Source organism: Cyanistes caeruleus, chromosome 11 (assembly GCF_971803275.1).
Source record: "Cyanistes caeruleus chromosome 11, bCyaCae1.hap1.1, whole genome shotgun sequence".
Taxonomy (NCBI): Eukaryota; Metazoa; Chordata; class Aves; order Passeriformes; family Paridae; genus Cyanistes; species Cyanistes caeruleus.
Window position 1 is genome coordinate 676,274 of NC_141711.1, and position 12,056 is coordinate 688,329.

The 12,056-nt window shown below is 50.0% G+C and overlaps 1 protein-coding gene across 5 annotated transcripts in view; it reads left to right on the forward strand.

Annotated features, from left to right (window-relative positions):
• The first annotated feature begins 3,405 nt into the window (after positions 1-3,405).
• RAD18 (RAD18 E3 ubiquitin protein ligase) overlaps positions 3,406-12,056 on the forward strand; it is a 49,068-nt gene continuing 40,417 nt past the window's right edge. For 3 of the 5 annotated variants that reach the window (XM_086845533.1, XM_086845534.1, XM_086845535.1), the window contains exons 1-6: positions 3,422-3,570; positions 3,948-4,029; positions 5,328-5,389; positions 6,278-6,348; positions 9,847-10,181; positions 11,377-11,476. In XM_086845533.1, coding sequence (XP_086701659.1) covers positions 3,511-3,570; positions 3,948-4,029; positions 5,328-5,389; positions 6,278-6,348; positions 9,847-10,181; positions 11,377-11,476 — 710 coding nt within the window. In that variant the 5' untranslated portion in view covers positions 3,422-3,510. Of the gene's footprint in view, positions 3,571-3,947; positions 4,030-5,327; positions 5,390-6,277; positions 6,349-9,846; positions 10,182-11,376; positions 11,477-12,056 lie in introns of all 5 variants that reach the window. The other 2 variants (XM_086845536.1, XM_086845532.1) reach the window with 2 other exon arrangements.

Below are 12,056 nucleotides of genomic sequence, written 5' to 3' on the forward strand. Positions count from 1 at the left end.
CAGTAGATATCCCACCTCACTGGTGGGGGAGTGAGGGAGCGGCTGTGTGAGGCTTGGATGCTGACTGGGGTTAAACCACGACAATGTGGGATCTTTTTGTTCTGAAAGACTCAACATCAGACTAAATTTAGTCCTGTAGAAATCAATTGTTCCCAACTTTAGCACAAGGGCAGAGCAAGGTCAGTGTTAAATATTTCTGAACAATTTTACCCATGGTTTCAGGTTCTTCTCCTTTCCAGTTGGGAATGACATGATGAGAAACTTTCCACTGCTTTAAATATTAAGGAATCTCTGAAAATACTTAGAAACAATTAACTCAAAATTTTCTCTGGTTTGGGGTTTGATTATTTTCTTTTTAGGTACGGTATGTTCTTCTGCTGGTTTCCCATCCAATCGACATGCTGCAGTCCAGAGACTTGTTTCTGTGTGCATTTGTAGGTCTTTAATGAAGAATGTCCAGTGACAGACACACAGGCAGACCTTGGTGCAGTGTTGGGTTTTAGTTTCAAGATCTGTGTACTGAAGGCATCTGAGGATGAGCTGTTTGTTGGGATGTGGAGGAAAATAACAGTTCTGCACGAGGCACTGAGCACCACAGGGGAACAAATGCTCTTTACATTCTTAGGTTGTGCACAACCAGATGGGAATAATAAAAAACTTCACTGAAATATTTTGTCTCAGCAACACAAGTGAAAATCAGTAGCTTTTGGAGATTTGCTTTGTGTCAGGCTGCTCCACCTCCTAATAAGCTTTTCCATACATTTCTCTGCTAACAGAACAGGACAAGTTTATGAAAATGCAGTTGGGTCCTCATGGTGTTTTAATTTAAATGAGTATTTCAGGGGCTCGGAAGGAGGAGAGATGTGTATAATAACAAGTTGTAACTCGTTCAGCAAGATAAAGCAGTTTATTGCTGCTACACCAAAGGCCAGAGCGCCAATAAAACAGTGGGAAGTGTTCCTCCAGAGGAGGAGAGCTGTCCTCGCTCGGGGATGGGCTCAGGCAGGCTCCAGCCCAGCAGGGAATGCCCTGGCCCTGCAGGAGCCTCCAGCCGTGCTGGGACAGCCTGCAGCACCCATCCCAAGGGGAAAGTGCTCACACATCCCTGCGCTCTGCACCCAGCCTGAGCAGGCAGATGCTCTCCAGCCTCTGCAGCCTGCAGGATTCAGGTGAAAGCAGAGATTTTCCAGGGTGGAAATAGTTTAAATTGTGTTTTATTCAGTAGCAGTCTGTGTGGATGGTGCTTGGCTGTAAATTCACTTTGCTCTTCACCAGTCCACTTAAACAAAAAAGAAACGTGTTGCTGCAGAAATGAACCTGTGAACCCTCTGTGCCCATTCCTGGGAGAGTTAATTCCCATCCAATAAGCTCCTGTCAAAAGCTCCTGTCCCTAACCCTAACCAAGATCTGCCATGTGCAGGAGGGAACAAAGAGAACAGAAAACTGCAGGAGCTTGATTCATTAATTAGGTCACAGCTCACAGAGAAAGCAGAAATAGATTCCTTTAGGTGAAAAGAACAGGCACTTAAGTGGCAATGACACTATTCTGTAAATTCCAGCACTTTTGGCAAGGGACAGGCAGTAATCAGATCCATTCAAATTTATAAATCCAGAGACTCACAGTGCCCAAGGCCAGCAGAGACCATTGTGATGGTTTCTTCTGACCTTCATCATGGAGAATGGAGTACCTTTTATACTTTTATTTAGATATATATGAGTGTTACTGTCAGGTGAGGGAGCAGGGCTTGATTGAAAAATCACACTCGTTCAGATAGGGAGCACAAGCATGCAAATTGCACTGCTACGAAAAAGCTGGTAGGAAAAATCGGGCACAGAGATTTCAGTTTTCAGGTGGCAGCACGTTTGAGTCAGCGGCAGCTGCAGAAGCGAAGGGCTTGGAACACGCCTGTGAAAGGAAGCGAGGAGAGGGAGGTACTGCTGCTCTGTGGAGCATCGTAAAACACGGCTAAATACGCTTTGAGAGTGTGTAAAAACCTCTACTACAGCGAGTGTAGCGACAGGCCCACAGTGACAGTGTGAGGTGTGCCAGGGGAGCGGCCGGGGCGGCTCCGGGGGCTCCGTCCCCATCACCGAGCTCCGCTCCTGCCCTTCCCTTCCCTTCCCTTCCCCATCCCCATCCCCATCCCCATCCCCATCCCCATCCCCATCCCCGAGCTCTGCTCCGCTCCTGCCTTCCCTTCCCCATCCCCATCACCGAGCTCCGCTACTGCCCTTCCCTTCCCCATCCCCATCCCCATCCCCATCCCCATCCCCGAGCCCCGCTACTGCCCTTCCCTTCCCTTCCCATTCCCATCCCCATCCCCATCACCGAGCTCTGCTCCGCTCCTGCCCTTCCCTTCCCTTCCCTTCCCTTCCCTTCCCTTCCCTTCCCTTCCCTTCCCTTCCCCATCCCCATCCCCATCCCCGCTCCACTACTGCCCTGCCCTTCCCATCCCCATCCCCATCCCCATCCCCGAGCCCCGCTCCGCTACTGCCCTTCCCATCCCCATCCCCATCACCGAGCTCTGCTCTGCTACTGCCCTTCCCCATCCCCATCCCCATCCCCTTCCCCATCCCCATCCCCATCCCGATCCCCATCCCCGAGCTCTGCTCCGCTCCTGCCCTTCCCATCCCCGCTCCGTGCCCATCCCCGAGCCCCGGGGAGTCCCCGGGAGCGCTCAGCGAGCACAGAGCCCCACCGAGCTCCCGCTCCGCTATCCCCGCTCCCGGTTCCCTACTGCCCATTCCCCATTCCCGGTTCGCTGTTGCCTTTCCCGTTCCCGGCAGTTCCCGGTTCCCGTTCCCGGTTCCCGGCAGTTCCCGTTCCCGGCGGTTCCCGGTCCCGGCAGTTCCCGGTTCCCGTTCCCGGCAGTTCCCGTTCCCGGCAGTTCCCGTTCCCGGCAGTTCCCGGTTCCCGGTCCCGGCAGTTCCCGGTTCCCGTTCCCGGTTCCCGGTCCCGGCAGTTCCCGGTTCCCGTTCCCGGCAGTTCCCGTTCCCGGTTCCCGGCAGTTCCCGGTTCCCGGTCCCGGCAGTTCCCGGTTCCCGTTCCCGGCAGTTCCCGTTCCCGGTTCCCGTTCCCGGTTCCCGGCAGTTCCCGGTTCCCGTTCCCGGTTCCCGTTCCCGGCAGTTCCCGGTTCCCGGTTCCCGTTCCCGGTTCCCGTTCCCGGCAGTTCCCGGCCGCTGCCGGAAGCGCTGCCGGAAGCGCGGGGCGCTGCGCGCGCGGGATCCGGGCCCGGCGCCGCTCGGAGCCCCGGGCCGGGCTGGGCCGCGCCGAACCGAGCGGGGCCGCACCGAGCCGTACCGAGCCGGGCCGGGCCGCACCGAGCGGGGCCGCACCGAACCGAGCCAGGCCGAGCCGGGCCGCACCGAGCCGGGCCGCACCGAGCCGGGCCGCACCGAGCCGGGCCGCACCGAGCCGGGCCGGGCCGCACCGAGCCGGGCCACACCGAGCCGGGCCGGGCCGCACCGAGCCGGGCCGCACCGAGCCGGGCCGGGCCGGGCCGCACCGCCATGGCCCTGGCGCTGTCGCCGCTCGAGCCGCCGTGGCCGCCCAGCCTGGCCCCGCTGAAGGTGCGTGCGGGGCCGGAGGACGGGCGGGGTCCCCGGGGCGGCCCTGGGAGCTCCCGGGGCTGTTCCGCAGCCTGTGCCGGCACGGCCGCTCAGCCCGGGCCCTTGGGCGGCCACAGCGAGCCCGGGGCTCCCGTCCCTGCCCGGGGCTCCCGTCCCTGCCCGTGGCTCCCGGGGCTCCCATCCCTGCCCGGGGCTCCCGTCCCTGCCCGGGGCTCCCGTCCCTGCCCGGGGCTCCCGGGGCTCCCGTCCCTGCCCGGGGCTCCCGTCCCTGCCCGGGGCTCCCGGGGCTCCCGTCCCTGCCCGGGGCTCCCGTCCCTGCCCGGGGCTCCCGGGGCTCCCGTCCCGTGCTGACCCCGCTGTCCCCGCTGTCGTTTCAGGCCGTGGATGACTTGCTGCGCTGTGGGATTTGCTTCGACTATTTCAGCATCGCCGTGATCATCCCGCAGTGCTCGCACAGCTGTGAGTGCCGGACACGGCTTGTGCTGTCCCGAGTGGGAGCGGTGGGGAAAGGCTGGGCCGGTCGGGATGGTTCAGCCTGGCAGGGAGAAGAAGGGTCTGGAGCCTGCAGGAAAGACGGACAGAAACTATTTACAAAGGCCTGAAGTACCAGCACAGCGGGGAATGGCTTCCCTCTGACAGAGGACAGGGATGGGATGGGATGGGATGGGATGGGATGGGATGGAATGGGATGGGATAGAATAGAATAGAATAGAATAGAATAGAATAGAATAGAATAGAATAGAATAGAATAGAATAGAATAGAATAGAATAGAATAGTTAGAATTCAGAATAAACTTTTCCCTGGGAGGGAGGTGATACCCTGGCACAGGTGCCCAGGGAAGCTGTGGCTGCCCCTGAATCCCTGGAGGTGCCCAGGACAGGTTGGGCAGGGTTTGGAGCAGCCTGGGACAGTGGAAGGTGTCCCTGCCTGTGACAGGGGGTGGGATGAAATGAGCTTTAAGGTCCCTGCAACCCAAACTGTTCTGGGGTTAATTAATGCTTCTGCTGCTTTTCAGATGCATTCCCAGGGGTCTGTGAAATAGAGATCTCTTTCAGGAGCTGCTGCTGAGTGTGCTCAGTGCTGAGACTCTGGCCCATGATGATTTAGTGAGGGATTGTCTTTTCCTGGAGAATGAGACGTTTTAAACCCTTAAGTGTCTGTGAAAGCCATGGATAAATTGACAAAGTGTAACAAACACAGAAATTGACTGTGACAACATGAAGCTTATGGTGTGTTTCACCACCGAGTTTGTTGAGGCATCCTGTGATGATGAGATGACATCAGGCTGTCTCTCAGCATTTCAGTGCTGTATCCCTTCCTTTTCAGCATCTTCTTTGAGCAACAAGTTGGTGTTGTTTTGGAAAGGGGCAGAAGAGCCTGGGAAAAAGAGGGGATTGTGAGTTTGTCTGGGCTATGTGGGAAGATGAAAGTGATCAGCATTAGTCACTCAAAAACTCAGCATGGTGAGGGAGTGAGCAGTGCAAACCCTGCTGTGGTGGTGGTGCCTGATGAAGGCTTTCTTGCACTGGTATCAGCTTTGGACTGAGGAGCTGATATTAGATGTTAAACCATGTTTGCATAAAATACGGATTATTTTGTGCCAATGATAATCGCAATTCCGTGTAAAAATTGTGTATTTTCAATATTTGTGTATTGTGGAATAGCTTGCATGTATTGTTCAGTAAGGAAATACAGAAGCCAGGATGTGGAAATGTATTTGGAATCATGTTCAAAATGATGTATTTCCTTTTTCCAGATTGTTCCCTTTGTATCCGCAAGTTTTTGTCCTACAAAACGCAGTGTCCAACGTGCTGTGTGGTAAGTGTGGCTTTGCTTTGCTTTTGTCCCCTTCATTTTTTATCTTTTGGCGAATCTCAGGAGCTTTTCCCTTTGGACTATGCCAAGTAATCAGTTCTGACTGTGTGGGCCAAGTGTGGTGCTCTTGCATCTGGAATTCTCCTGTGTCAGTGCAGGCAGGAGGGGATGGAGCATCAGGCCTGGGGTTTGGCTCAGGGCTGTGTGTACAATCTGTCACAAAACATTTCATACTGATTTGTTAAAATACTCCCATCATTTAAACCAGCAGTGCTGAAACGTAAGTGCTTTATTTTCTTTGTGTGTAACCCCATTTAATCTCAAAATAAAATAAAAAAATAATAAAAGCATTGTTAAAAAGAAGAGCAGAGAGAGTTGCAGTGAGATAAAAATCAGAAATTGTTTAAAAATAATGAATTGAATGCACAAAGGCATCTCATAATTCATATCTTCATTCCATAATCAGAAGATTAATGTTTCCCTTCATCAGTTTTCCCATTTTGTTACTTAAGGCTCTTACCACCTTCAGAAGATCTCTAGTTTGGTTTTCAAAATTATCAGACTTGTGCTCAACAAACCATTGTTGGAGCCTGGGCACACTGGGCTTTGTTGCTTTAGCTTTATGCTTTGTTTTTACCTATTACCCTTAATATCCCAGACTTGAGTTCTCAGACAGTTTTTTAATATGAGATATTTTTTTGGGAAGAAATGTTTATCCTTTAAGCATCTTAATTCCTGTAGCACTTCAGTGGGGGTAGTTGAGGCATCGTGCTGAGAAGCAAGTTATTGGTCACTTGAACATTTCCTGGGAACTTGTAGTTTTCACTGCATTTGAATGTTTGTTTGTTTAGGTTTCTTGTTTTTTTTCTTTTTCTTTCTCTTTTTTAATAGGCAGTCTCAGAATCTGACCTGAAAAACAACCGGATTTTAGATGATCTAGTGAAGAGCTTTAACTCTGCAAGGTATTTATGTAATTTCATGGCTACTCTCTCTGGTTTGGCAGCTGGAAAGGTGTGACCACAGAGCCCTGGAGAGGAGCAGTGTGAGAACTGGGCAAAAAAATGGTGGTGGCACAGAAGCATTATCAAAGATGAGTGTTTGCACTTTGGGAAGATGCTGCAGTGTCCTGGCTGAAGGTTACTGTCCACTCAAGTGGTCTGGAGGTTTTACAAGGTCATTTTGGTTCTGCTGCTGGTTGGCTGCTCTGGAAGTTCCAGTCCCTGGCAGTGTGGAGGGAGTCAGCAGATATGTCAGGGTTCTGTGGGGGAAATACTGCAGTAAAGGTTTTCTGCAGGATCCTTCCTGTGTGTGCAGGGCAGATTCTGAACAGAAGGATTTGGCCAGTGGTAATGGTCACCTTGCAAGAGCATTCTTCTGGCTAGGAAAAAGATAGGTATTGAAAGACTGAAAATGTGACTTTTCTTGGGTAAGGAAAGTAATGGAGTGCTATGCTTTCAACTTGATTTCTGAGCTACTTTTCTGTTTGTTTTTAATTCAGTTTTTAGCTTCACATCCCTGTAAAAGTCAGCAACAACAGAATAAATAAGACTTGATAAATTCTCACAACAGTAAATACATGAAGCTCCTTGTATTATCTGTTTTCTTTTGATAAGAATCTACTCAGTGATTTGCTGGGAATTCTGTGGGTGCTCCTGTCTGTGTAGGAGACAAAAGCACTTTCTACTTTTTCTCTGAAATTAGCTTGGAGCTGGAAGTCAATGGGACTCTTGGCTTTGTAAGTAACAAGAAGCATAGTTCAATTGATGGCTTTGTATCTGAGAGTTTCTCTGATGAAGATCATAGAATGTAGATAGATCTAATCTTCTATATGACCACTATTACATTTAGTTGATTTATTTGAGTAATTTAAATCCTAAAGTTCCATCGTTTCAGCTTGAATTCTGGTGCTTCCTGGTGATAAATGGATTACTATTTTTTTGTTAATGCCTAATTTTGTAGGGAGCAAGTAGTGCTGACTTGGATCCATTATGATATTGAACCTTAAATGTTAATTTTTTGGACTGCTTTACTGGATCAGTATAAATCTTACCAGTGAGAGGAGTTCAATAAGCTTTCCTTTTGTGACTTGGAGTTGAATCAATTTCTCACATGAAGCTGTGGAGCCCTGTCTGGCCCTGGTGGCAGGGTGGGAAAGGCTCCCTGCTGGCTGCTTCAGTGGGACAGACTCCCCAGGGGAGTGCAGGCAGTGTCACTGTGGTGTCCCCTGGGGCTGCCCATGCCCTGAGCTGAGGGGACACTGCTTGTCTGGAGAGCATTATGTGCATTGTTCAGTCACAACACCACTGCTCTTCTGTCCTGGTGATGTTGGTACAGGACAGATCTTCTGGCTCCCCCCTCCTTCTCCATCTGGCTTTTTGGCTGTCCCCAAAAACCAACCCACAGTCCAGGTGTTGAAGAGCTCAGCATGGTCAAAAGATCAAGTATGTTCTAACTTGGGTAGACTTGAGCTTTGGGTAGCTGGATGTTTATGAAAATAAGGCTTTAAATCTTTTCAGCATTTCACAAAGTGCAAACCCTTTTCTTAAGTCAGGCCTGGAGGGGAAGAAAATGGTAATGTTGGTGGCACTTAGCAGAGTGAAAGCTGTGCTCCAAGGTCAGTGTATGCAGGGAATGGGAATCATTCCAACCAGAGTGCTAATCCCATCTGTGCTCTGCTCAGCATTAGGTGCTTGCAGGATGAGCTGTGGTGGATGTGTGGGAATGCAGCTCCCTCTCTGCACAGAGGGTGGGCTCTCAGGGAAAGTGGAGATGTCCTGTCCTCCTTATGGCCACGGATGTTTTTTTCTCTGTGTGGAAGGGAGAGGAGGGGTTCTGGCCAGGCTTTAATGGGTGTGACTGCACCGTGCCCCCAGTGGGCAGGAGCCTGGGGGGCACTGCCAGCAGCAGCTTTCTGTTCCCTCACCTGTCTGTGCTCTGGGGCAGAACTCATGGGTCTGGCCAGCCCAGGAGAGAAAGATGAGCAGTCTTTGCACCAGCCAGCTGTCCTTAATGAAGAGTTCTCTTATGCATTGCAGGATCTTCAAAAATAACACGTAAAGTTTTGTGTAAAGTGTAAAGAGTTGATTTCATTGCCCTCTACTAAAGAGATCATTTTGAGAAAATTTGTCAGTTCCTGCATCACCTTGTTAGAAACTTTGCAACAGAAATTAGAGTTGTACTTGCCTACATAGAAAAGCAGTAGTCCTTGCTGAAAAGAATATCTGCTGTTCTTCACCCATAGGGAAGAAAAATGTTTTTACTGTCAAGTTTATCTCTGTTTCCTAGTCAGGGTTACTGGACAGGTAGTGAGTCAGAGGAATAAACACTGGGTGCTCAGAGGGCAGCTGCTGTCATTGCTGGTGTGGTGACTGAGCCTCCAGCAGGATTGCAGGAGGAATCTCAAGGAGATCCACTGCCTTTAGTGCAGCTGGGACTGTCCTGTGTGAGCTGCTCCTAGGACGAGTCACAGCTCTGGCTCTTCCTTGGAATGTATTTATGTGGCAGTCCTGGGTTCCCTCAGCGAGAGAGACGTAAACAGACTGCAGATGGGACCCAGGAGCCTGATGAAGGACGCTTGGTTTTTGTGGGTGTTACAGATCTGAAGGAGAAAATGTGGGAAGCTGTTTATGCTGTTATTGAGGCAGGGTGCTAAGAAACCATCCATGTTTATTTAGGTGGTTTTTAACTCCCTGCCCTGAGGAGGATGGGTCTCGCAGGAGGGTTTGGGTCGTGGCTGTTGTGGTGGATCTGCTTGATTCATCTCCCAGCCTTCAGAGGGAAGGACACTGCTCTGCTCATAAACTGAGCCTTGTCTGCTGTGCTGCAGTTACTGCTTTGTGCCAGGAAGATAAAATTCTGTCAGCTCAGAGCTTACAGTGGTCTGCTAAATTCTTGAGAGTGTCACAGATAACACTGAGACTGTACAAAATATGCAGAGGTTTTTGAACATTGTGTAGAACTGATGTTTGCCATGGGATCAGCTGGTGATGGCAGAGGCTGGACCCCTCCATCACTGCATGCTTTCTCTGGGCTTGCTGAGTGATGGATGAGCTTCCAGTGTGGTCATGCTTGTCTGAATCTCTCCAATCACTCCTGTCAGAGTTTCTGTGATCAGTGAGAAAATTGAGTAATTCACTCTGGAGCTGAGGGGAGGGGGTGGCAGGTGACAAAGTGCTGTTGGAGAGCCCAGGGCTGTGCCAGGAGTGTCTGCTGTGCCCTGGCTCTTCTGTCCCTGGGGCTGGGGTGGGGGACCATGAGATGTCATCACTCAGCTGCTCATGAGCCCAAAAAACCACATTTGGGGAGAAGCCAGAGTGGGACTGCTTCCTCCTCTTTTTCCCTCAGTCCCAGCATGTTCTGTAATTGCACACCCACAAAAGAGTGTGTGTTGGCAGAGAAGTGTCCAGGTTCCTGACACCATGCAGTGTGCTAGCTGTGTGTTCTCTCCTGGGTGCCTGCAGGCAGCAGCTGTTGCACTTGGTGTTGGATGCTCCCCCGGTTCCGGCCCGTGGCCAGCGTCCGGCTGCCGAGGGCCACAGGACTTCTCAGCCAGATGCTAAAGAGGCACCAGGGCTTGACAGCTTCTTAAGAAAGGACAAAGTCTGCACCTCCACCAAGGCAGATGGCCTGGCATGGACTGGGCAGAAGAGTGTCAAAACTGAGGAACACCGTGACCCTCACAGCGCTTCTGCAGAGGTCGGTGGTAAGGACAAGGACGTGGGATCACAGGAGATCCCTGGCTGCGCTGAAAGTCTTGAAAAGCCTTCTACATCTGTGGTAAAAGGAGACAAGAAAGGTGAGGTGTTTATTTTGTGGTTCAGTCCTGCTCTGTCCCCGCTGTGTGGCTGGCTGTAGGTGTTAGAGGACCCTCAGTACATGGCACTCCTCCCGTGTGTCCGTGTGCCTCTGATGTGTGCTGGCCCGTGCTCCCTCACACCGCTGCTCCTGTGGGACAGCTCTGCTCCAAGCATGGTCTTCACCAGAAACCTTGAGCTGCTGCCAAGGAATTTAATGGAATTCAGCGCTTATGGATCCCTTTGCTTTGAGTAACAACGCTAAAAAACAAGAGTTGTGCAACAGTCTTAGTAAAAATGAAGTAATTTCTCCTTCCCCCCAGTGACTAGACAGACATTGGCATTTATTCTGCTCTTGTATCTGTGAGTAACCAGATGCAGGTTATTTTATAATGTGTTTGTTGTTTGAGGGGTGAGCCTGAACTCAAAATGAGCAAAGCAGCCCTTCTGTTAATATTTGTGTTCATACATTCTCCAGAAGAGTAATCCGCTTTATTTTTTTGTAATTCCAGAGAGTTAAGGTGAATTTACTTTGAAGCATAAACATGCCCATTTATACTAATCAACCACAATAAAATGGCAAAATCCTCTTAGTTCTGACATGCTGGCAGCCATCCTATTGACCCAGCTAAAAGCCTAAATTAAAACAAAATACCATGTAGGAGTACACCTCTGGTTCTTATTAGTTCAAATTTAGCTGTTCTCTTGTTTAATGATTTATTCATCTGGAACTCTGAAGTTCATGTGTATTCATTAGCTGGATGAATCCTGCTTAAAGAGGTAGCACAGCCAGGAAAGGAGCCACAGGAAGCCTGTCATGGTTTTACACATCTGACCTGCTTGTGCTGATAATTTAAAGCTCACGTGAAATTTTACTGCTTGTCTATTTTTGAGCAATTAAAACTTGCACTTGCTTCCCATTTTATGATATTTTTGAATCTTTGAGCACGCATCACATGGAAATTATTTCCACAAGTGCAAAGTAGTTGGTCAGATAGTATTTGTGAAACACCTGCAGTGAGACAGTTTAGTGTTAATTGTTCCTGTTCTGAGAACTTCTCAAATGTAACTTTCAGTACAGTAACAGCTCAGGACTTGTGTGTTTTGTCCCTGTCCCAGCTATTAGTTTCTCAGAGGAAAACACTGGCTCTTTGCTGTTATATCCACACCAGTAAATTCCTTCTCCCTTGCTTTCAGTGGAATGTCCTGTTTGTGAGGTTGCTATTCTGGAGCAATACATAAACAAACATCTGGATAGCTGCTTGGCCAGAGAGGAGAAGAAGGACAGCCTGCGAAGGTGAGGAGCACCCTGAGAGCTTCCACGTGCGTGTGGCTGCTTTGTGCCCTGCTGGACCGAGAGCTGTTTGCTGCTGGGGTGTAATTGTGCTGGTTTGTGTTTGTTCCTGGCTTCCCTGCTGTGTGGAGCACTCTGAGATCGCTGTGGGGATTGTCCCTCCTTTGGAAAGTGGGTGGATTGCCAGCTCAATTACTCTTTGGCTTTTAGAGGCAAGAAAACAGTGGCCATTGCTTTAAAAAATTCAGTGCGAGGAGAACTTTGTGTGTTGTTCTCGTCACCTTTCTGCTCCCTGACATTAAAATTTCCTTCAGATAACACTGATTCCCATTTTTCATTTGGTGAATGAATTGCTTCCTTCGCCTCAGGTGTGCCAAGAGACATTTTCTTCAATAGCTGTCAAGTTAAAGAATAAAAATTGCACCTTTCTCTCCTCTCTGTGGGGCTCTTGAAGTTTCCTGAAGATCTCGATTTCCATAAGATGAATGCATTCCTTTGGCTTTGTGCCCCTGCCCCAGCATTGGTCACGGTCACCACATTGACATCAGAAGTGGAGTTGCAGTTTGTTTTACTTCCAGCAGAA